General features: G+C 41.5%; 3 protein-coding genes across 3 annotated transcripts in view; 2 read left to right on the forward strand and 1 right to left on the reverse strand.

Moving 5' to 3' along the window:
- usp45 (ubiquitin specific peptidase 45) overlaps window positions 1–16,582 on the reverse strand; it is a 29,802-nt gene extending 13,220 nt beyond the window's left edge. Inside the window, exons 1-8 of the mRNA XM_030784014.1 lie at window positions 16,367–16,582; window positions 15,217–15,325; window positions 14,839–15,008; window positions 14,514–14,614; window positions 14,068–14,168; window positions 2,833–2,981; window positions 1,697–1,792; window positions 1,351–1,481 (exon numbers count right to left, since the gene is read on the reverse strand). Coding sequence (XP_030639874.1) covers window positions 1,351–1,481; window positions 1,697–1,792; window positions 2,833–2,981; window positions 14,068–14,168; window positions 14,514–14,614; window positions 14,839–15,008; window positions 15,217–15,319 — 851 coding nt within the window. The 5' untranslated portion in view covers window positions 15,320–15,325; window positions 16,367–16,582. The remainder of the gene's footprint in view (window positions 1–1,350; window positions 1,482–1,696; window positions 1,793–2,832; window positions 2,982–14,067; window positions 14,169–14,513; window positions 14,615–14,838; window positions 15,009–15,216; window positions 15,326–16,366) is intronic.
- An 809-nt stretch (window positions 16,583–17,391) lies between these two features.
- tstd3 (thiosulfate sulfurtransferase like domain containing 3) lies at window positions 17,392–19,278 on the forward strand. Its single transcript, XM_030785335.1, has 4 exons — window positions 17,392–17,461; window positions 17,676–17,849; window positions 18,004–18,163; window positions 18,943–19,278. The coding sequence occupies exons 1-4, from the start codon at window positions 17,392–17,394 to the stop codon at window positions 19,007–19,009; spliced, it is 471 nt and encodes a 156-aa protein (XP_030641195.1). The 3' UTR covers window positions 19,010–19,278.
- Window positions 19,279–21,983: 2,705 nt separating this feature from the next.
- Window positions 21,984–25,484, forward strand: part of LOC115821322 (glial fibrillary acidic protein) — a 5,196-nt gene continuing 1,695 nt past the window's right edge. Inside the window, exons 1-7 of the mRNA XM_030785149.1 lie at window positions 21,984–22,177; window positions 23,570–23,723; window positions 24,137–24,286; window positions 24,677–24,796; window positions 24,934–25,029; window positions 25,124–25,258; window positions 25,406–25,484. The exon at window positions 25,406–25,484 is cut by the window's right edge and continues 32 nt beyond it. Coding sequence (XP_030641009.1) covers window positions 21,984–22,177; window positions 23,570–23,723; window positions 24,137–24,286; window positions 24,677–24,796; window positions 24,934–25,029; window positions 25,124–25,258; window positions 25,406–25,484 — 928 coding nt within the window. The remainder of the gene's footprint in view (window positions 22,178–23,569; window positions 23,724–24,136; window positions 24,287–24,676; window positions 24,797–24,933; window positions 25,030–25,123; window positions 25,259–25,405) is intronic.

A 25,484-nucleotide genomic window follows, 5' to 3' on the forward strand; every position in this document is an offset into this window, starting at 1 on the left:
GGCAAAGTAGGCTTTCTCCTGATGCTGAAAAACTGTACACACCACTGCAATGTGCCTGAAGAGGAGCTTTAACAAAGCAGGGTGTGTGTGTGTGTGTGTGCGCGCGTGTATGCGTGTGTGTTGTGTGTTTATACGCCAAAGGGTATGAGCACTCGAAAAAAAAAAAAAGGGGGGGGGGGGGGTGTGGGGGCTGCACCAGGTGGGAAAAGTCACAAACTAATGCACACAGGTTTGACTGTTGGAGGCACAGTACCTGAACACACATCACAGCCGCACCAGAGAGACACCCAGCGGGCTGACAGGCTCCAACCTTCAGCCACCCAAACGTCCAACCAACCGTTCAATCCAGCACACATCGCACAACCATCCTCCCAGCCAGCCAAACCCCGGACCCAACCAGCCGTTCACCCACGTTAGCATTCAAAAAGACTGAGATTTCCAACCAACCGTTCTGACACGATATAAAGAGCAACCTGGAAAAACCGCTCACTTTCAAAAGAGAGAGGGGACAAAACACAGTTGTGCGCATAGTCAGTGACCCGAACAATATTCAAAAACCCACAATGAAACCACAACTAGTGCTCAGCGAGCTTATGCTCCACACTGAGCCTATGACTTTGGGATCTGAATTTTTCCACTTTTGACACTTAAATTTTGGCATCCAACCTGAATGCTTTACCAGAAAGTTCAGATACTAAGGAGTGCCCACATTTCGTTGTGTGTATGTGTATGTGTGGGTATGCGTCTGTGTGTTTGAGTGTGTGTGTGTGTGAGTGTGTGAGTGTGTGTGTGTGTGTGTGTGTGTGTGCGGGTACTAGGTAGAAAGCTTCTATACAGTGACTTTATCTGCCGTTGGGCAGTTTGCCGATGAACGCTTGTCATTTCGAGAGGAGCAACGTGACGGGGCAAGGGGACAGGTGCTAACGGGGTCCAGCAGGTCAGGACCATCTCTGCTCAAAAGCTGTCACCATGGCAGCTTGACTCCGTGGCAGGTGAAAGCTGTGGCCTTCAAAAGCCGCGTGGACTGTTGCCACGACAATGAGGAGCCAACGAGTGTGGGAGGGGGATTGGGGGGGGGGGGTGCTCTAGGCCAACCGTGAGAGCGCAGCAGCTTGCGTGCACATGCTGCAGGAGGTTTATTCAATGTAGGGTTTGTTCATTTCCACAAACATACCTCTATATGTTTCACCTACATACTAATGCACTTGTCAGATAAGGTTACATTCGAAATTACAATTACATTTGAAGTTAGATTCAAATACAGCACAGATGGACATACTGCAGCGTTGACAAAGCCAACTAAAAACGACATAAAACAAGCATGGAGCAACAACCACACAAGCATCTTACTTCTGACAGAGCTGGCTAAAGAGGATCTTGGGGGAGACAGGGCCTTTGCCGGGCTCCTTCATGCTTTGGAGGAAGAGGAACATGGCAGAGGTGAGGGGTTCGGGACTAGGCAATGCCACGGTCAGCGGGGCCTGGAAGAAACCAAGAGACAGGGGGAGGGAAAGACCAAATCACCAAAAAAAAATAAATAAATAAAATCAGAGAACAAACAAAACGTCATACTGACCAAAAATAAATCATATGCGCTGACCACACCAATAACACACAAGTGATGGAGAAACTAGGACAAGGAAGCAGCTTCAAAGCCAACTAAATAATGGATCCATAATGAATATCTGGACTGTACCAAGTTTGTCTCAGGGGGTGGGCAGATCTTCAACTTGTGGCCTTTCTCCTTCACGTCCTGGATGAGGTCATTCAGCATGTGTGTCTGGGATAGGTTCTGAAAAACAAACAAGGACTGTTAAACACACATCACGCACCTGTGTGTTTGACCCTATTCAAAGCTAGCATGTCTAAAAGAAGCAAAATGGATTCCAATGAAAGAACAATATTTGTTATTGGAGAGTAAAAAATATAAGCCTATCCCTAAATAGAGCTCTATTGGCCACAATCTTAAGTAGTTTACAAGAGGATAAGGCAGTCTTAATATTATTTGGTAATTCAGAAGCGTATACCACCATGTCACAAGTCAGATATGCAAACCCAAGGCTAAGCAAGCCTCAGCCACGATCCTATAACACTCACACTAAAACGTATCAGTATCCTATCAGAGAAAGAAAATTTGCTTCACCACAAACTGGCAATAAAGACAGTTGCCATGGAACAGTCGCAACAGAATTACAGCTCCTCTATTACTTAGGATCATGTTAGTTTTACTTGTGAGACTTGAAAAAGAGAAATGTTTTAGGTTTCTTGTTTTAGGTTTCATTCCTAAAGAGAAAACAAAACAAAATTCCAAACCTGGCTACAACAAAAATAATAAATGTTTAATGAATGCTTTTGAGGTGCTAGCTTTATGCACAACTATCATCCTTAAGTCACAGGTTCAGTAGAGCGATTTGAGTCATCTCATTCTAAACAGTGTATGCTTGTAGCACTACAGTGCAAGCTTGCAATCCCTACATTTCAGTACCAGCTGTCAAGGTCTCATTTAATACTAAAGTGACATATAGAACCATAGAGCAGTCTTATTCGGGTGTCGTAATATTACAAAAACATGTGTTATGATGTACTTGTGTTGATTACTACGCTATTTAACTCTATCTCCATATAAGAGGCAGCTGAACACTTAAAAAAAAAAAAAAAAAAAAAAAAAAAAAGAATGAAACTGAAGGTCAGTAATGTGAGATAAATATGCGTTCTGTCAGACTTCTGCAAAACCATGGAGAATATGCCTTGGACTTTAAATTTTAGGATTTCAGTAAGCACAATAACTTCATGGCACAAAAAATAAATGAATAAATAAATACATGACTGTACCTGCATGACGGCATTAAAGAAGCAGGTGTTGCCCAGATTGGTGATGCCTTTGACAGGGATGAGTGTGCTATTGACTGTACTCTTCCCCCTCTGGGGGTCAGCGTATTCCGGCACTTCCTCTCGGAGCTTGATGATTTTAGATGCTGTTCCTGTAAAGTGGCACAAAATTATTTCGATGGGCAAGGAACAAGTACATCATCCAAAATTTCAGTGACTGTGGGAGGCGTAAATGAGGCAGTGAAGACATTTTCAGTAAAGACTGAATGGAGAAGATGCCTCAATGTAACAACTGCAAAGCCACACATTAGTGTGTGGTTCACAAGGACCAAATATATATATATATATATATATATATATATATATATATATATATATACATACACATACATACATACACACGCACATACATACATATATACATATGAATGATATTCCTTCCAGAGTCTTCCAAAACTGGTTTCAATTATTTTAACCTCTGGTGACCAGAGTGGCACGGATTGTTCCGGGACACAGTGCGGGGCCAGTCTAGGTCCAAGCGCACTGAGCTTGTCACAGTGAGAAAGGGAAGTGGGTTAACGTGCTGAACGGCAGCTGGGAGGGAGTTTGGGTCATCTGGGAGAGGGAGCAGATGACAGCTGGAGAAGATGGCGTTGGCTAGGGAGCATAACGCTAACTCCAGCTGCTCCTTCCTAACTATTGCCCATCCAGCCCCGAAAAACCAAACACGCTGAACCCACCGAGAGAACATTCCAGACAAACAAGAAAGAGAGAGAGAGAGAGAGAGAGAGAGAGAGAGAGAGAGAACGAGAACATCGGGCCATCGATGCTTTAGAGAGACACCACCTCCTCGGGGGACACAGTGCAGAAACCTGCAGTGCGACGTTTAGCGAGACCAAGAATTTACTCGTCGGATATCCAGCCGTGTCCGACACTTCCCGAGAGATGCAACGTGATCGTCACGGCGGCGGCGGGACACATTTCAACCCCGTTCATAACCCTTTTTTTGGACCATGCAAAACAGAACAACAATCTTAATGAAGCTATTTTTTTTGTTTGCTTGCTGTTTGCACTTCTCCCCATTATTAAGGGCGTTTTGATGCTATAGATACACACCATTCACACCCAGATTGTTCTAACTATGATAGGGCTGGACATTCACATTGAGAACTCCATTTGCCATGATAATCTTGACAACTCCTATGATGACTCCTGGCAAAGTTTGTCAGAATCAACGTGAAGTTTTAAGGCTTGCAGGGCAATTGGTGCCTTGCAGGAAATCTGACACAAGGAAAATTTCTCCCACAGCTTCATTCAGATATCTCTATGAAGGTGAACGGACAAAAACAGTACTATCCTTGCTCAATATAAAACTTGGAAGTACAACATATACATATTCTGTTAAATATACATATTCTGTTACATGTTTCTGTTGTAGCATTACTTGCATTTTCTCATGTAAAGGATTGACAGAGCGACTGCTGAAGACTGTCATGATGAAAAGATTTTTCTGTACAATATGGTTTTCTTCATGTTTTTTTTTTCTCTTCTTGTGTTACTGTCTCATATCATTATGTTGTAGTGTACTGGATTAGCCTGCACTTGACAGGCCGACAAAACACTAAGATTTCAGATCGTTCGTAATAATGTACTCAATACGCACATGGTCATGACGGCCACAGTTCCTACAAATAAAGAATAAATGTAAAATAATAATCACAACATCACAAGCTCCACTACATAAAAGCCTTAGATCACGATTATTACAAATATACACCATTCCTATTGCTGGTCATTTATCCTGACTGTGAATAAGATTCATATAAATGACAGACTACTCATTCATTAATGAATACATAAAGGAAAGTGATACTTAATTAAATATCCGAAATAACCTTTGGATACTATATCATCTGAAATCTGAATCGTACGAATGGATCGAAGGGCTCTTAAGAATAGCTGTGCTTTCTCATAAGAAGCAGGCGAGTGTTCTTCCATCACATTAAGCATTGATGAATAAAACGAGTGAGAAGACTTTCAGTCGCGGCGAAGAAAAGGCAAAAATAAATAAATAAATAAATCAATAAAAAATAAAATAAATAAAACCCATGGTTGCTTCCCTGCTTAATACTATTCGCACTATTTAGTCTTACACAGTTTCAAACACCATTCATGCACCAAAAAACAGCGCGGTCGCTAAGCTGGAATAAACACATGCTTATCTAGCGTACCTTTGACCAGCACGGTCTTCCTCTCGTGGAAGTGAGGAAGAGGGTCTTCTTGCTTATGATTACGGAGACACTGTGATGCCCATCCTTTTCTATAAATCTGAAAAATGTTCTGGAAAAAAATATTTATTTATTTATTTTTTTTAAAGAATATTGTTTCTTTTTTTCTTCCAAAAGTGTTTATTAGCCTGACATACTGAGTAACTGTTAATTTACTACTCTGAAATCTGCAAACGCTGCAGTTTTTTTTCGGATGGTTGCAAAAGGCTTTTGAAAGCCTGTCACGCACTAGCATGTCAGAAACAGCATGTGACAATAACTGTAAAAAAATAGTGCCAGAGATGCAGCGGTAATCTGAAATGGATAAAATTCATGCTACACTGCGCTTTTCCGCAACACACAAATTGAAAATAGACCATCAGTGATACGAATATTATGGAAAGATCACATGACCAAAACAGCAATAAAAACAAATTTCTTGATACTATGTCTCATTCCCCCCCTTGTTTTTTTGTTTTTGTCCCCCCCACTGGATCCCACACTTCAATGAGAACTAACTGAACCAAGATATGGCACCAAATATGAGAGCACAGCTCAGTGATACTGGCAGTAAACAGTGCCAGAGAGACTGAGCAGTACGCTGTCACAAGCAGTAGTCAGGTATCAATGACATTAAAGCTGAAGATGAGTACACAAACAAGGAAGGTGCCCCATTTACCCCTCACACTGAGTGAGCTTTCATCTCCTGGCTCTGAGCCGGCAACTAGAACCCAGCCGACGTCAGCACCTGTCTGGAGCGATCTTCAGCTGGCCGGGCAAACTTTGAACATTACCCCGCTACTACCAACGTCTACCAGCACATGCTAGTGTGAAACAACTTTTTGCCCCCCATGTCTGAGAAAACAAAATAAAAAAAAACCCTTTTTTAATAAACAAAGAGTGGTGCGACCAACTACACCAAGAACACTTCAGTGGCCAATCCTTTGACAGCCCCTTCACGGAGTGACCCTGGGTGTTGTCCACAAATGCCATTCAACACAGGGTGAACTGGACAAAGCTTTGTCACTAGATAAAAACGCACCCACACAGTGGTGTCTTTTGAGTCTTTAATCTCTGCCAGTCGGAACAACACTTAACACATGAGCAACGCACTCAGCCTGTCGCAAAATGGGGGATTGCTGGGAGGGGTAGCTATTCAGAGGGGGGGTGGGGTGATGGTGGGGGGGGGGGGGGGGGGGGGGGTGTAGCTATTCATAAAAACTGGAATGTGACTACAGCAACTTAAACAAAAACAACAAGAACAACAGGAACGCCGACAACAGCAACAGCAACAATAATTGCTACAGTGTGTCAAATCATTCCGTTCGCGTTCGACGCGCATTCCTTCTCCCCCCCACTCCATCTCCATTTTCACTCACTCCGTATTCCCTCTTGGAATGGGCCAAGGTCATCTCCTCTTCTGTGAATCAGAAAATATGCTGCATTTTTTTCCAACCTCTGCCCCAAGATGCTTACAATGCACGTCAGGTTAGCGAGAAGTTCATTCAGAGCCGAAGGACAATGCGCTAATATAATTTGGAACCATCTGGAAGTTGTATCTTAAGCTTGGTGTGGAAATAGAAAACCAATAAATAAATAAATGAGGGAAAAGAGAAAAAACATATTGAGTTTCTGCTATACTGTAAAGATAATAACACTAGAAAAGCCATACTTTCAAGTGTCTTTGGCTTTCCATTCTTGCCTGGATTAGCACCAACATTTGCAACTAACATCATTCAGACTCTCGGGGCACAGGGCACTTAACTGGTTCAATGTTTCAACAGAGAAGAACAATTAATAGGAAATCCACAAAAGACATGAAGACATATCTTTCTGTCAAACTGTGCTCCTCCCACAGGGAAGAGGATCAGGCTTCAAAACAATTGACCGGCCTGACGGTCTACCTAAGTGGAGCCAAAAGCATCTGGATCTCGCCACAGAAACATCTGGAAGCCTGTCTCCAGTGCCACACGGTCATCCGGGAGCGAGCCCATATGTCCACAAATGCGACGGCTCAAACAAGTGTGGGCAACGGGGAATGCAGGAACGCCCAAATGAGGAGGGGGAGAAAGAAAACGATAGAGAGATAGAGGGAGAGAGATCGGGGACACAGGCAGAGGAAGGAAAAAAAAAAATGTGTGCGAGCGTGTGCACGTGTGTGTGTGTGTGTGTGTGTTTGGCCAGCTCCTTGGATAGGAGGGAGGGTAAACTGGGCGGAATGGGGATGCCTATGGACAGACTCCGCATCTGGGACCTCCACTCAAGGTAAACAATATTCAGGGAGCCATCTGGCAGGGAGCAGAGGAGGTGGGGACAGGAGGGGAGGGGAGGGGAGGGGAGGGGAGGGGAGGGGAGGGGGAGCACCGGAGAAGGGTGGGGGGGGGGGGGGTCTAACACAAGCATATGGAAAAGCAGATTTTTCCTCTCCCTGCAGCGGTCAGAGGAGGCAAATGTCGACGGCCACGCTTGACTGTGTGGCGTTCAGCTCCACCACCTGGTTCTCCTAGCTCAGCCACCGAATATGAGCAGCAGTGGCAGTGTGGAGCCAGTCCCCAGGGCAGGCTAAACAAGCCAGAATCTTCCCAGCAATCCCTCTTTCATGGGTTAGCACAAGCGCCGGACGGAAAGGCGCTTGCTATTCGGATTTGAACAAACAATATTTAAAACCAACGTGTTCCAAACAGGCAGAGTAAATTACTAGACAGTGGTTTTTGGTATGTGAGAAATTGTCATAGTAGATGATGAGCGTTGTACATGTATGTGTATATGATAACATTGAGGTCTTAAAGGGGGAGGTTCACTATTACGTTGACATACGAGTCTATCTGAACAGTTACACTCTTGTACTGAAGTAACCTAAATGACATACTGTTGTTGTCGTTTTTGTTTTACATTCAGTATTTCACATTCTACGTTTTATTTTAACATGCCAATCTCCATCTTTTGCTGCTGTTGTTGACATTTTGATCCTAGTGGTGTACTGATACAATGCTTTGGGGGGGGGGGGGGGGTAACTGAGGTGAAATGTTTACACCTTACCATCTTTACATCTGGGCTTAAAGACTTCATCCTGCCTCCTATGATGTGAACCACACTACACATTAAATGCAAGACTTTGACTTGGCGTATTTATTAATGAATAAATTAGTGGAAATATTAATGTGGACTTTCATCGTTGACCAATCCTCCAGGTATTAAGAGCAGGGTATATCTTTTCAGTGTATTTCATTTCATTAAATAAATAGAGCGACTGAGTGGGAACTGTTTTAAAGCACTGGTACACAGCCATAACAGATTCCTAACGAGTCCACATGTCAAAAAATGCAAAAACTAAATACGAACATGCTGAAGCAACATTCCTCTCCATTTTTTTCTTTTTTTTGTCCCCCCCCCCCCCCCCCCCCCCTCTCATGCTGAAAACAGTGAGCAGTCATGAGGAAGGTTAAGCAATACCAAATGTCTTATTAATTTGTTAATTTGTTGTGACCACAGGGCATAAAAACCCTGCTTTATCGCCATCTGAGGCCAACAGTACACAGCATCTTGATTTAAACACACACACACACACACACACACACTCTTTCACTCTCTCTCACACACTAACAAACTCTCTTTCTCTCTCTCTCTCTCTCTCTCTCTCTCACACACACACACACAGCAATGTTTATATTACTCATTGCTCGCCTGTCTGGGTTTGGCCTTTGTTGAGGACAAGTAACATGCAACCCTACACTCAGAAAGCTTTACAGTAATTCCAACCTGCTGCAGTGCAGCAGTCCACCAGTGAAAGGTACAGGAACCTTGATGGTTCAATCAGGGGAGCCAACATTTTCAGGGACGAAACCTTACAAATGTCAATCTATTCAGCATCATCTTCCCATCCTTGGTGAAGGAGGAGGAGGAGGAGGGGGGTGCATTTGTGTTTACGAAGCCTTGAAAACAACAACAAGAACAACAACAAAAACTTCAGGATGGAACTAGCTTAGCTGAGACACGAAAACAAAAAGCAAAGCCGATACCATTAAAATGAGATAATCACTTCAGTTAAAAAAAAAAAAGAAAAAAATCTGTCTATAGACAGACAGAAAATTGACTTTGAGTGGTACGCTAAACAAAACGAAAAAGGTAAAAAGCTTTTGAACAGTTAATAGACCGAAAGTTGTGGAGATTTTAAACCTTTGGAGGAAAATTCATCCTTTTTTTCCCCCCCCGAGATGCTAAAAGAATTAAAGGTTACTCAAACAGATCCTCTACATGATGTACACAAAAAGAGATCTGTTAACATCTTCTGGTTCTGATGACTTCATTTCTAACTAAAAAATGAGTACTTAATGAGGACTTCATGAATGACTTTGCAAGGTGTGAAGATGATGAGCGTCCACTGGACTTCCACACAGTCTAAGAAAAGTCTTTCACAACCTAGATATAATGGTGTTGGAAAAAAAAAAAGAAAGAAAGAGAGAAAGAAAGATAGAAAAAAAAAACCACATTCTTAGTCCTACTATAAATGTTAATGCTGATTGTATGCTGAAGCAACAAGTATTTCAAAGGTCATCAAGAAAGTTCCTTTGCTAGAACTTGGAACTAAAAGAAATATTGAAGCTTTTTGGAGGGAAAAAAAAAAGAAACAAGAGAGAGATTTACCATGCAAATCAAATATACGTGGTATGAAGAGTAATTTGCAATGAGGCTAAAGGTTCCGACTGACTAATGTGGAGCATTGGTGGAAGATGTTAAAGTAAAGGTGCTTTCCAGCTCCTTCCAAAGAATATCTACACTGCATTTCTTCAGTCTTAAAAAGAAAAAATCAAATGTATGCCTCACAAAAGATTTGTTTATTTCTTCCATGGAGCAAAACAGGAAGAAAATTAGAAAAGAAAATTCTTTAAAGGAAGAAAATCCCAAATCTCTCGCCTCAGCATTGTTCGTGTGGTTTCAGAGGACATAATTATATAAAGATACGGAGTAAAAATTAAAAAAAAGTGGGGTAAAGAAAAAGGGAAAAAAAAAAAAAAAAACTCACTAAGATGTACTGAAAAAAAAAAAAAATCAATAATGAAAAATAATGGCCAAAATGCTCTACAACGGAAAGCACTGATGTCTATTCAGAGGAAAAACATTTTAATTTCCTCAAACAAAGACCTCCCAGCTGGGTTTCAAGCACAAGTCTGGCTGCCTGAGGTCAAGTCTTCTTTTACTGGGACTCTGGTACTTGAGCTGAAGGTCTTGGTGGTGAGAGATCACGGTTAATAGAATTTCTTTCTTTTCCGCGCTGCTGTTGTGCAAAACTATTATGGATTCTGAAAAATTCTTGCTGGGTCTCTTTTGTGTTGGGAGTCTATGGGGGGAAAGGAGAGAATACAACAGCAGACTCTACCTTAAAAAAAAAAAAAAAAAAAAAGGGAGGGAAAAAAAAAAAAACCAAAACAAAAAAAAACCACACACCCTGGCCTTCAAGCAGAAATGCAATTTCACTAGTGCCGGTCTACTTCCCGGTAACAATGACCACCATACACCGTCTATCCCTCGTTTACATAGCTGGCTAGGAACAATCCTGAGGCGGAATGGGCAACAGGTAAATTAATGAGCTGAACGAGGTGGACATTGGCTGAGGGTTTGTGGCCGTTTTCATCTCCTTTGCTCTGACCGTGGCGACGACCACTGCCGCCGCCACCGACGACTCTCGCTTGGTCCCTCGCTAGAGCCGAGCCGTTAGACGGGAGAGGTTTAGCGCTCCTGGCGTTTTCCTCTGGTTTTTTTCCTTTTGTTTCTTCAAAGACTGTGCCACTGGGCTAATGTGAACAGCTTGTAAATCCCTCTTAAGAACTGAATTAATGGTAAGAAGAGCAAGAGTCGCTCTAGAATGAAAAACCTTCCACATGCAGATTTATATAGACGAATAGGCATTCAGACTGTGGTCAAGGTTAGGACGAGACAAATGGGGTGTCTGATTGGATGATGGTCCACGCAGCCCCTCAGGCATTTGTTGAATACATTTCAGAATGAAAAACACACACACACACACACACAAAGGAATACTGTAGTGCTAATCCATGCATTTACAGTGTACTATTATATATAATTTTACAATCAAGTAGAAGACATCAGTGAGTGGCTTTAATGGAAGTTTAAATGTCACTTTTTCATCAATTATCACTAACACAGCAATGTCACAGTGTGCTAAATCTAATGACTTAATAATGCAAAATAATTAAAAGAGGAAAAAAAACCAAAAAAAAAAAACAGAGAGGGACAAGCCTAGAAAGGCAAGGCATCCTGAGAACCGAGCGAATATTAAGATTGAAGCAGGTCTGTGAGAGAACCTCTTGTAGTGAAAACTTTCAGTGTGTCCATGTGTAAGTATTAGAGTAGGGTATGTGTGTAGGAGTGTGAGCGTGTTTCGGTAAGGGGCTGCGGTGCTGGTGTGCGCGGTGATAAAAGTGCAGATAAAACTCCAGGGCCTTGCTACAGCTGTGAGGCTCAGTCGGGACGGGATGCGTAATCCCACAAGCGCAGAGCGGGAGTTGCTCCCAAAGGTTGGGAGACAGGAGGAGGAGCAGGAGAGGGCGCAGCATCGGGGAGCATCTAGGGCTCCTGCACGACTCCACGCGCAGCTGCTCGCGTTCTTCAGGGAACGTCGCTGAAGCGCCTAATGACATTAATGAACTCGACCATGCGGCAGTAACGGAATTGGAGCGTCGCTCCTGCCGAGCCAAAATAAAAAAAAAAAAAGGAAAAAAAAAGGAAAAAAAAAGGGGGGGGGGGGTGGTTGGGGCACTACCGCGGGAGACCCGGAGAGCCGACAGGACGATGCAAGACCAGCCAGGCTGGGTTGAAGTGCACAAGCATTCACAAGCATGCTGAAATAGAGGCCTACACACTCCATTGTATCAGATAAAAATCATATCAACAGCTAGGAACTATACTCACGACACACAAGGAAACGTGAGCTATTAGCTAGAATGCGTTGTCTTGAAATTCGGTTTTGTTCCAACCAGAAAAGCAGATGTTAAACGGCCATCGGAGCAAAGCGCAAACACCTGTATTATGCAGCTAATAATGATAATATAAATCATTAAGCCGGGGGTGTCGGCGTAGGATGTTCTAGGACTTGCTGTGATATTCACACAGTGACCTTGTAATGAAAGCATGGAAAGACAAGCCATGCGACAACGCGGCCTTTGCACGGTGCAGGCTTTTGAAATAAAATTGATTTTTTTTTTTTTTTGTTCTTCTTCTTCTTCTTTCTCCCCTCACATAGCACGACATACTATCTCTGTCAAAAAACCCTGCAAACGGACCTGGTGGATTTCCATGCCATTCATAAAAACGGGCCCTGTGCTTATGCCGTTGCATATTCCTACCGTTAAAATAATAAAGTGGTCACAGAGATTATTATGACTCTGATCACTGAAGGTCAAACCAACCGAAGATCAGGAATGAAATGCATTATGCAGCTGATAAGAGTGAATACCCAGAGTAGAAAGCCGTTTAACCGCAATCCGAGTGAGTGTGCACTCAATCAAGTGCCGAACCAGTTTAAACGTGCATGAGAAAACGTGTGCATTGTTAAGCACTGGGAGCAGTGAGAAACGTGATCATGGGTAATGGCACTCACTCATTCAGTCACTCACTCACTCATTCAGTCACTCACTCATTCATTTTCTAATCTGGTTATCCTAATTAAGGTCGCAGGGGTTGTTGGAGCCCATCCCGGCGCTCATTGGGCGAAAGGCAGGGGAACACCCTGGACAGGTCGCCAGTCCTTCGCAGGGCAGACACACACACATTCACGCACACATACACACCTAGGGGCAATTTAGTATCTCCCATTCGCCTGACTTACATGTCTTTGGACTTTGGGAGGAAACCCACGCAAACACAGGGAGAACATGCAAACTCCACACAGAAAGGACCCTGGGCCTTCTTGCTGTGAGGTCGACAGCGCTACCCACTGCGCCACCGTGCCACCTGGGTAACGGCAATCAGCGCTAATCCTGACACACAAACACATTTGCACTTTTTTCAGAACCTCACGAGTGTCAGTGTAGCGGGCTACCATGTAGTATCGGACTCTTCTCCCAATGCAGAAACGTGTTGGTCTCTCCAGTGTTCAAAGGCCACACAAATCTCCTCTTTCCCTCACAGTCAGCGGCCTTGGCTGACGCATCAACGATTCATCTTTCTCCAACAGACTGTACACACCTTTGCAAGCTCCCGACACAAGATTCCAGCGCGGCTCTGGTCGACCGAACCCAAAGCTGCTGTTTAAATGAACTTAAGGGAAAACTGTCCTTCAAATGAAAAACCACACATGGAACGTTCCTGGTCTGCTCTTCAACATCGCCATCTCTACGGTTCACTCATAATATGACCAGCTTACAGTGATTCAGTCTAAGAATGTCAACAACCAATGACAGCCCTGCACGCGACACTTATGTAGTATTTTTGTACTATTCACTTAAATGTCTCAGGTCATCAGCTTCATTTAAGCATAACCATTACTGGTGACTCCCCAAACAAGAGTGTAACTACAGATCAGGTAAATCAGTGACGGAGGATGAAGAGTCAGTGCCACCAGGGGGAGCCAGTGTGCTGCAGTAAGAGGCTGAATGGCGAGTGTGACTTTATGGAGGGTTTTTTTTTTTTTTTTTAAAGAGAAAATAAGAGACTGGATCGATAGTTCCCGCGCAAAGTCATCACAGAAATAATACGAGTCATTTCTGGGAACTTTACATTCAAGAAGAAGATCCAATATTCAAGGCAACATATTGCCTGGTTTTCTTTAGCATACACGGTCACGGCTGAGAGAAAAAGAAAAAAAAAAATCATTAAGCTGTTCAACTGGTCTTTGTGGGGAGAGGAAAGAGGGAAAAAAGAGAAAAAAAGAAGAAGAAGAAGAAGAAGAAGAAAAAAAAGAAGATAACAGCAGTGGACTCGGAATGGTTGTATCACTGTGGACGGGCATTACCTGAGGTTGTCTTAACAGAGTGTTTCTGGAGAAAGTCAAGCGTCTGGGCCAGGGCCTTCTTATTGCAATGTGTGGACAGCTCCTCGTTACATACGAAACACCTAGCATACAGAGAGGGGGAGAGAGAGAGAGAGAAAATAAAACAAGAGGGTCAAAACACGGTTACTTCTTTAAAGGAGCAAATGAAAGAAGGTGCGTCAGGTGTCTTAACCAAAACAATTTCATGACCAAGAGACCCTTGAAAAGGCTGAGGCTGAAACTGACTGCCATAACCCTGAAATGAATAAATACGTATGGAAACTGAAAAGACGGCACAAATCGCACTTTAAACAGCAGGAGAGGACCAGGTAAAGCTCTCCAGACAAAAACTAAGCTGAGAGGAAACCTGTTTTCTCTTATCTTACACACGTTTTCTGCTGTGTGGGTTTGTGGGTTGGGTTTCTTACCAGGCCTTCCATGTGCTAAGACTGATGGTGATGCAGTGAGATTCAGAATGATGAGCCTGTTGATGCTTGGTTAAGTGCTGGCTTTCTGATTGGTTACAACCCTGAAACAGAAAATAATAAAAATCAGTCTACGCCATATATGGATCCCTGGCACGTGCTAGCACAATAGAATGCCCTGAAACACATTTCCCCCTATCTGTTTAACCTCTAAAACATTCATTTTAGACTGTGTAAACACTTTAGAGTGTAGAAGAAAGTAAGTAAAACTTCACAAACCACACTGGTTGTTTTCAGTAGTTTTTTTTTTTAGAGTTACTTCTCTAACCTGAAAACCACATTTGAGGCACACGAGGATATCATGAGCACCAACAGGTTCTCCCTCAAACATGTTCCTCTCCCGCAGGCACTCGGAGCACACAGACCAAAGACTGCCCGTCACGGCTTTCTTCACGGAGTTCAGGTCCACCGCCTTACTCACGTGCTGACACGTCAAGCCTAACAATACGGGTAAAATCGCCTTTTTACTACATGAGGTTTAATTTTCATGGTTAATGCTTACTTATTACTTTCCTTGCATAGATGGTCAAAGACCAGTGTTCAGAACACAGGCTAAGTGTTATATGCAAAGTAACAACTTTCATATTCCGTTATGTTCCTTGGGTCATGCCTGGGAAAAAACGTTGATTGTTTAAAATTTTCTTACCGCCAACCTCATCCGATGACTCCTCATCCCGAGGTTTTTTCGGCTTGTTAGACCGCTTTGTCATATCGGCGGCTTTTAAAGAAAATGGATCTTTCAGCCGCATCTGGATCTATAGAGAGACATCGCTTATGGATCCATATCTTCAGAAAACAGACTGACACAACACTCCCCAAGCTACCACATAACTGCATTCAGGATCCGTCAACTTCTAGACCTCAAAAGATATCATATGTTGACTTAAAGCAGGGATATATATCTATATCGGTATTTGGTACTTAAAAATCATTGCAAGCTACCGAAAAGAAGAAGAAGAAGAGCAAGGAAAAGAAGAAGAAAAACAATGTACAACTATAATTGGTACAGGAGCTCTGTAAAACTGTAATCAGTGTGCATATTAGTAGGCAATTTGTATGATACAGAAAAAATTTTGCGAACCTACGCTACACGATATTCAAACACGTCTCTGATACCTGCCAGGAGGATAGTGTGCTCCTTCAACGTCCTAAATGAAAGTCGCTTCAGTGTAGTCACTCACAAATTCACTGGTCAAACCTCAGACCTCTACTTGTCTTAAAAAATCGAATTATACAATACGAAACTGGGAATTATATGAGTCATCTAACCTACGACTAGCTCAGTTTATTTCCGTCATTCAATTCATATTAAGTAGTACATTGCACCAGCCTACCCATTCCAACCTGTAATAGCTGTTTAAGGTTACTCCTGTTCCGTATTAGCAATAAGCTAGCAATAGCTACAGGCCTTGAACCAAGCAGCAAAAGAATACAACGCGTAGGAATACACACACCTATATCTATACTTTTAATCACCCAGCCAGACTCCGCATTGTGTTTTATGTTTAAAGTTTTAGAATGGAATACAACTTGAGCCAAAATATTAACTTTTCAACTTCTGTAGTGAGCTCGCATCAGCAACACTGGTAGCCAGGCAGCTTTCAGATTCTTCTGCTAAGTTGAGCAGCTAGCCAACGGAAACATATGATCAATACATACTCTCCAGTGTCTTTAAGTTTTGCTAGCACGCCATATAAAACTTCAAATTGTTTGTGTAAATGCTGAAAAAACAGTGGACCTCTAATCAAGAGCAATATGGGCTTTAAATGTTCTTAAAAAATAGGGCTTCGACTCACCTCGTTGCTATTGCCCTTCTCTCCAGGCTAGCTAACTAGCTAACGAGAACTATCGAGTAAGGAGCGAGCTTAAGAACACTAAGTTATTTCTTTACCTTTAGAGGGCTTTGATAGTCAATGCTAAAATCGTGCGCCTTAGCTACAGTTATGTAGCAAATAATACTAGCGACCGGTTCGCACTTTCAGTGACACATTTTGACAGCATAGTTGGCTGCATTTCGATAACATTCTAAACCAAAAATTGTCACATGCTGAAGTAGCCGAAGTCAACAGATGACGCACTACGGAAGCCCATCTAGGTTAGAAGTGCTTGACAGGTCATTATCATTGTAACAAGGATACTATGATCTATTTTATGACAGTTACGACTGAATAACGGACTTTACACTTGGCTGCGCTATTTAAGTAGTTAAAATTTAAGAAGGATAGTTCAACAGAGTGCCACATTTGGATTGAGTACAGAATAAAGAGGATATCAATATATATATAAATATACAGTTACAATGAATACCTGCAACCTGTGTCAGGACCTAGTGTCTTTTATCGTCTCACAATGCATTTTTAATAGAAAAGAGTTTGTTTTAAATAGGCAGGACTAAATTTTAATGTTGTAGTATTGGACCACGACATGATCCGTAGTTTGTGCATGCGCACAGCACAAGACAGCACACTGGTCAGTCGTCCTCAAGTGCTAGTCGCTAATCAGGAGTGCAAGATCGGAAAGTTGACTGTCGATTTCACCCTCTTATGTCATTTAGCACTCTAGTTTAAGTCTGTCGCTGTATTACTACCGTATTGTTTCACATTCAAACTATTCAGAGATGGCTGTAAATCGTTGTTCGATGGTAACGAGAATTATTCAACGTGTTTTTATAACCCAAAATGTAACTCCAGTAGCCTGCGGTACGAGAACATTATCTTCCTACTCTGTGGGGATACGCTCTCGATGTTTACAGTGTGAGTGATGACCTCCCTGTTACTCTTAACTGTATTTTACCTTAAAAATACTGTTTGTAAAAACCGATATGACTGTTCTTGGACAAACTGAGCGATTCGTGATGCGTTGGCATTACTCAAAGTTTGAGAAATCCCGTTGTACGAACTTCCTTAACGGTCATTGACAGCCAACAGGAGGCAGACATGGCAGTGCAGCAGAAATGAGTGTTATGCGAATAATGTGACCTTTTGTTTCTTTCCTTTTTTTTGGGAGGAAATATGTGATACCCCTAAACTGCGTCTTAGCTAAGGCGCGCAGTCTCCTTTTATTGTTCAGGCGTACTAATATTCTTTCAGATTTTTCATCTTTCAGATACGACTATCTGTCGCACTTTGTCCCGGAATTTCTGCGACTCCAACCAAAATGACATGTCGTATCAGCGACTAAAGAAAATGCTTGCAACAGACGAGGTTGTAGTTATTGATGTACGGGAACCATGGGAACTTCGGGAGTATGGCAGCATTCCAGGCTCAGTGAACGTCCCCCGTGAGTATCCTTTCCCCATTCACAAACAGACTTACGTTTTACTATCATTAAAGTAATAGTCCTTTACGTTTAAAGAATTATTATTGTGCGTAGTTGCTGCGCCATTCACAAGACTGTGTCACCATTCTTTGTCTCTCACTCTTTTCACTTGAAGTGGGGCAACTAAATGTTGCTCTCCAGCTAAACCCAGAGGAGTTCAAAGAAAGATATGGTGGAGACATGCCCTCTCATACAGAAAGTGTCGTTTTTACCTGTCTTGCGGGAGTAAGAAGCAAAACTGCCGTGGACACAGCTGTCTCCTTAGGATATTCCAAGTGAGAAACTCAACATGACCACTCACTTAAATAGTTCTGTTTCACAAAAGACACCTAGAACATTTCAATGTAAACGACTGCCACTCTTTTGTTGTGGCAATAGACAAGGTTGAGATAAGAACCTTTCAAGTGCAGGGGAGTATCAGAACCGTGCAACGTTTCGAAAGACTTTTTTTCTGCAGCACATCTAATGATCAGTAATTATCCTGACTTGTCATTGTAATTGTAATTACTAATTTAAAATGTATTATTTATTTAGATTTAATCGTAGTATTGGGGCATGGAAGCTCACTCAAGGTTATCAGATTTGTTTAGCAGACATCTCTGCTTTTTATAGCTGGTTATCCTCATAATACCTTGTGAAATATTTATGATCTTAGATATTTATAGTTGTGACAGTGGAGCCATGACTCATAACATTCCTTTTAAGAAAGGGTTAAAATGAGAAGGTAGCAGGATATAATGACTATCATCAGTTCAGATCTAAGTCAAAAGAATTCCTAATGATGTTGAATGAATTGCAACTCTTGTCTGTTCTTGGTACTCAAGGTTAGCTGAGGAATTTTGATGTTCTCTTTCACAACCTATCTGACATCAACCCTTTAGCATTCAGAGTTTGTAAATGAAATATAAATTAACTTGAAATAGTTTATCCGTGTCCTTTGTAAGCACACGGTTTGGGAAAGAAACACTTGACTGTATTCATTTCCAATTTTACCCTACATTACAGTGTGTGTTTGGTCTCTGATCATTTTTTTTTCTTGACTTACTCTCTTTAGTGTTCATCACTACGCAGGTGGATGGCAAGACTGGGCAAAACATGAAATACTGCAGACCAAAGACTAAAATCTCTCAGTAAATGCAAAAAAGCACTCCGCCATAGGAATTACCTCATTTATCTCAGCCTGCCTCATAAATGATGATGATGATGATGATGATGATGGAACCAAACATTGGAGACAGAGAAATTGTTGGTGGCGTGAGGTGAATGTTTCACAATTTGCAGTTCTGTTCTGAGGTGTTTGCAAGAGATGTGAATAACCCTATAATTCTGAAGTGGAACCATTATGGGGTTATTTCGAGATGCATCTTTCAAAGTATATGCAAGCAATATACAATTCTATGTAGATGAACACTGTATTTTTATCTGCTGCTAATCTGCAGCTTTTGAAAATCTGTATTGCATTATAGTATTGTGCTCCTATTTAAATGCAATTTATTATAACATGCCTGCTCTGAGAAATGGTATTTCAGTTGACACTCCAAATATTCAACTTGTTGTGAGTGGCTGTTGGGGAAAATGAGACATGGATGTAAATGACTTATACTGAACCCCCCCATCTCCCCAACTGTACCTCATATTTCACAGTGACAGAACCTCCATGCCTCCTTGTATAGTTGTCTGAACGGGATACGCAGTCTTTTGTATTCTCTCGAATAAAGTGTCAAACCCTTTAATGAAATGTTTTCTTCATATGTCATTCTCATAATTTAAGGACAGTTATGTGATAATGTATTACACATTATTTCATTATGTCCTATATTAACACTTAGCATGTTATATCAGGGAAATTTATACTTACTGGACATGTCAAGACAACATATTTATTTAATGATAAGACGAATCATAATAATAATAATAATGATAATAATAATAATGCTAATTTGTCATTAATGAAAGAAAGAATGTCATTAAAGAAAGAATTGAATATGTGCGTAGTTCAAGTTTCTTGAAGCAAGATTGTTTGGAGTTGTCAACTGCACAAAATATTTTTAAAATATTTGTTAATGATTAGTTGGAAACTAACTACCACGTGGCTAACTTGTACTTTATTAATGATTAGGTGGAAACTAACTACCACATGGTAAACTTGTACTGTCATAAGCGTGCACTGGAAGTTTGTAAGTCATCATTTTAATAAATAATAAATAACTTTTATTTTTCAGTAACTCAGTAGGTGAATAACAGAGTACAGTGTCCACAGGATTTGAACTGTACTGTTTGCAGTGCCCTGATAAAGCAACCACCGTAATAACGTGGGCATTTGTTCTCACTCGATCTCAAGTTTGTCACTTCATATACCAAGGGTTCTAGAAAGTTCCAGTGTCAAGTTGTAATGAATGAAACTTAGGGGCCATGCATGCTGGCCCATGTTAGATGGTCATAAAAAGAATCCTTGAAGTGCCCCTGCCTGATGATTCATTGTCTTTTTGACATCTGAGAGGGATCAGACATGTCCCTGCAATTAATAACTACAGTTCGCACACCATATCAACAACTATATCAGCAACCATGCATTGTAAGGACTTCAGATGAAACAAATCACAAACGTCACAGCATCAACTTGTGGTGACTACAACAAAGGCAAGATTGCGGTAAACTGAAAGGAAAATTCTGTAGCTCAGTATGACCACAGTGCATCTAATTCCGTGTGTCTACTACAGAAATAAGCAATGTACTGTAATTTAATGAGATTATGTGAGGGCCAGCATTGGCGAGCGAAATGTCGGCAAATGGCAGTTAGTCAGTGATCACATCTCTGAGAGATGTAAGCCCTGCCCACCTCCCACATCCCTGACAAATCTGAGATAATTGGAAAGAATCTTGCCAGACAGATCTGGGCAATCAGTCAAAGTCACACGGGCCCGAGCAATGTTATAACGTTGTGAGGGGAGGAAAACAGAACTGATTAGCAAAATCTGTCACAGACTGAACAAATGAACAACACACAGAGTTTAGATCAAGTTTTGACAATATAAATACTCAATGAGCACTAAAAGAGAATAAAAATATGTTTTTAGCACTTGTATTCTGCTCTCAGTAATTCATTTTTCAGTTTAGTTGTCTCCGTCAAATTCAGCTTTGTGGAAATGTTGTGGCCTGTGAGCTGAATGACCATTCAATGATATTGAACTATTAAACATCTTAATTAATTGTATATGTGTCAAAAACCTCTGTTTTTAATTAAATGTAAAAGTATTACGTGCACCATACCACAAAATCTGACATTATCCAATGAATCATTATCAGTCCTCAGTCTTCAGTTCAAAGTTTTGTATTGTCAAAGTTATTAACACATATTGTTGACATTTAACATGTCAATGCAGCTTTGAGTCTCAACTGCAGGTTCTGTCCATTAGAAAGCAGAATGATTTTGTAATGACTTTTCTATTCTTTATCATTGACTCAGATCTAAGGAATCTTTTGAGTTTTAATTGTGAACAACTCCTGGTAAACAAGACATAATCTCACTCATGTCCCTGAACCACCTCAAGCGTAAACTGCAGACAAGACCCTCATGATGTAACTAGCCCAGGCATTACTACTAATATTATCATTATTATTATTATTAATATCATCAGATTACCTCCTCTTTTGTGTATACCCGGGCCTAGATTAATGACTGTTTATGTCAGATCACACACAGGGCTCAAGCTCTGCGCCATGTGCTGGCGGAGAGCCGCTGCATGGCCTGCCCTACATTCAATTAAATCTCTCTCATATCACAACACATCACATCAGGACTGCACCTACTGCCAAATGCGAGGCCCCTGCTGCCGCACAATTTTTCACCCTATCCATCTCCTCACAGGGCCTCGGCAGATGTCTGCGTGGCAGGTTGGACTCTCTGTGGTATGAAGGTTCAACATTCCTCAAGAACTGGCTCACGCATTTGGGCCGGGTATAAGAAGAAGAAGAAGCGCAGGAGCTGGGCGAAAGAGCACAGAGTGCCTGCAAGAGGAACCTGGTCAAGAAGCTAAAAAAAAAAAAAAAGTGGCCGCGTGCTGACTGCGAAACGTAAACCGATCGCTTGCCATCATGAGTAGAAGCCCGGAAAGGATTTCATCTTACCGCCGCCATTTTGAAGACTGCAGCTCCTCGTCTCTCCAGGTGAGGGTCTCCAGCCCCTCACCTGTCAGACGGACCGCCCGCCATCGCTCTGCCAGCTACACCCGCAGTGCTGCGGCCAGCAGTATGGCTGTGGGACGAAGGACCGTGTCCACCTCGCGCAGGCCATTTATGGCTGGGTAAGCAACACCCAACATCAGATACAATGAGTTAGTGCATCTAATAGGTGTGAAGACTATATGGGCAGGTGTAAGATTAACTGTCCTCTAAACACAGAGATACATCTATAGCCTACATATCTACTCTGTTTTATTAATCATTTTTGTGTTGCAAAGGTCTCTTTTAAAGAAGGTGTAGACAGAACACCACAACACCATGCTAATCTCTATAAAACAAAGTTTGTTTTTACAGAGCCGCTTAGAAAAACGTTTATTCATCCTTCACATTAATAACGGTTCAATACATCAATAACTCTTCACTGTGAAGAATGAGGTGCCGCGGCTTTTTCATAGGATACCAACTTATAGATACAAAAATAATTTGATACCAGTAGTACTTTTAATTTAAATGGGTAAATGCATATGAAGTAATTTTAACTTTCATGGTTTTAGTCGACCATTTGATGTGAAATCTGTATTTACACGAATGACACAAAATTATGAATCGACTGGTTTAAAATATAATAGGCCTACATTTTAAGAATGCAGAGTGAATCATATAACAGACCAATCTAGACATCAATATCTAATTAATAAAATAAAAATCGAAACTGATAGTGTCGTACTGCTGCATTTATGTGACACTTCGAACGGAAGAAAGACAATTTGCGCCTCTGCAAAGCAAAACTGGTCATTTCTAAGATGTCACCAGACCCCTTTCACCTCCCTGATAGGCCTAGTCTTAATAAAATGACAATCACAATATATTTAGGAAGGCAACAACAATAATAATAATAATAATAATAACAACAATAACAATAATAATTATAATAATAATAATAGTCATCAACAGCAGGCCAACGAGGAATAAAAATTACGATGATAACAGTTCCTATTACAGCTACTGGGAAGCCGGCACTGCCGTTTTTAAACTGTAACCTCATTATTCATTACACATTTTACACATTAGCCAATTATTTTATAGTCTGAAATTTGAGTTAAATAGTAGCGTATTGTAATATTAAAACGCCCACGTACTTTACATAAAGTATCATATGTTTTAAATGTTCATTTATGAACATGGCCAGTCAAATAATAATACATTTGGGCCTGGGATTATTGTAATAGCTTGGGCGATATATCCACTGATCATCACGTTGACATAAGAATGAATCATGATAATTATTCAGCTGCTTTCCCATCACAATTGCAAATTATGGTGGTCCCAAGAATTTACTAAAGAATTGACCACTAACGCAGGAAAATGTGTTGACGCAGAACAAAAATGTACAAAATCTGTTAGATACTGTAATTCCCTACACGCCGACACATCGAACAATATTTAGCAGTAGTTGCTGATAGGCAAGCAAGCGATGCTTCAATTTCGTGTCATTGCAGCGTGAGTATGGGCGCAATCTGTGTTGGTGGTGCCGGAGGAGCGATCGATCTGGATGCAGCGGCCGCAGAGAATCAAGAATTCCTCAGCACAAGAAGTACCGAACGACGGGAGATGATCATTCTCAACAACCGACTAGCTGCATATATCGAAAAGGCAAGGATCTCGTCCTTTTTCTCACTCTCTCTGACACACACGCGCGCGCGCACACACAGACACACACACACTCTCTGACACACACACACAAACACACACACAGCCCTGGAAAAAGGCCCAGAGAAAAAGGACAAAGAGAGAGCATCAAAATATGAAGTGTGCCATATTGCAGTTCTGACTGCTCTTGTGCCATGTTTTTTTTCTAAACCCATCTTTGACTGAATTTGTATGATTTTACCACGCGTGAGCGTGTCACACAGACAAGCAGTGTCGAAATGCGCCTTCTGGCTGGGAAAAAAAAAGCGAGGCAGCACATTACTCTCAGTTATTTGCACAGAGACTATACTCCAGCATGTAGCACACATTCTCTTTACAAGAAATATTGTATGTCTCACACTCTCCTGTCGAAACAGGTTCGAACGCTGGAGCAGCAAAACAAGTTGTTGGAGACGGAGATTGAAGCCTTCCACAATCGATTCGTGAAGCCTTCGGGCCTACGACTGTTGTATGAGGAGCAACTGAAGCAACTCAAGAGGACTGCTGATCAAATGAAAATCCAGCGGGTATGACATGGTGGATTTAACTCATATGGCAGCGGCTTGATTTTTAGGAGTTACGTCCTTTAAATGAACTTAAGCAGGAAAGAGATGAAGCATTTGTAGCAAAAGACGTTTGAACACTTATGTCGATGACTTGTTATTATATGTGGTTGGGCTGCATTCTCAGAGAAAAGGGTTATCTGTTAAATCATATGCCTTATGTCGTCTTTGTATTGTTTCATATATTGCATATAAACTGATGATTTTTTTTTTTGTGGCACAGCAGGGCAGGCATAAGATTTGTAACCTACTTTTTCACATTCTCCCATGTAGTCTACCTCCACAAAAATATTATTGAAACCGTCACGGATGTTGCTCTGTTTCAAAAAGATTTTGTTGAAATGCCGTTTTTAGGACCTAGCTGTAGCAGCTAAAGAGGCCATGGCGGGACAACTTGAAATGATCAAAGCCAAGTATGAAGAGGCCGTGGAGATGAGGAAGAAGGCCGAGATGGACATTGAAGCTTTCCGTCCTGTGAGTGCTAGTTCTTGTAATTTGTCTTCATCATCACAATAAACAATATAAACATCAATTAAGACAACAACAATAAAGACAACAAAGCTAAATTACGCATTCATTATGTATGAACACTTTTCCTCTTTTTATTCCAGGATGTGGACGCCGCCACCACCTCGCGCATTGCTCTAGAGAAACAGCTGGATAACTTGCAGCTGGAACTTGAGTTCCTTCAGAGAGTACACAAAGAGGTAATTACGTCGCATTAGTGTAACCTTATCAAAAAAGGAATTATCCTTCCTGTGATTTTTTATTTTATTTATTTATTTATTTTTTGTGCCTCAGGAAATCGAGGAACTGATGAAGCAGATCTACGCCGCGCACGCCTCAGTTCAAGACGCCTTCTCTCTCCCAGACCTCGCTGCAGCTATCAAGCAAATCCAACTTCAGTACGACAATATCGCGGCAAAGAATTTACAGGTGACTCGATTTCAACCTTAGATATGAATAGCATATTTTATAAACAAACACGGTAAGGACAACAAAACGGGGAATTGAACAATTAGGTGTTATTTCCCAACCACAGCGGGAAATGGATCACACGTTTTATTCCCTTCTACCCCTTAGGAAATGGATTCTTGGTACAAAACTAAATTCGAAGACCTCGGTAAGGCATCGACAAGACATGTGGACAAAGTTCGGAGTG

Source organism: Chanos chanos, chromosome 9 (assembly GCF_902362185.1).
Source record: "Chanos chanos chromosome 9, fChaCha1.1, whole genome shotgun sequence".
Taxonomy (NCBI): domain Eukaryota; kingdom Metazoa; phylum Chordata; class Actinopteri; order Gonorynchiformes; family Chanidae; genus Chanos; species Chanos chanos.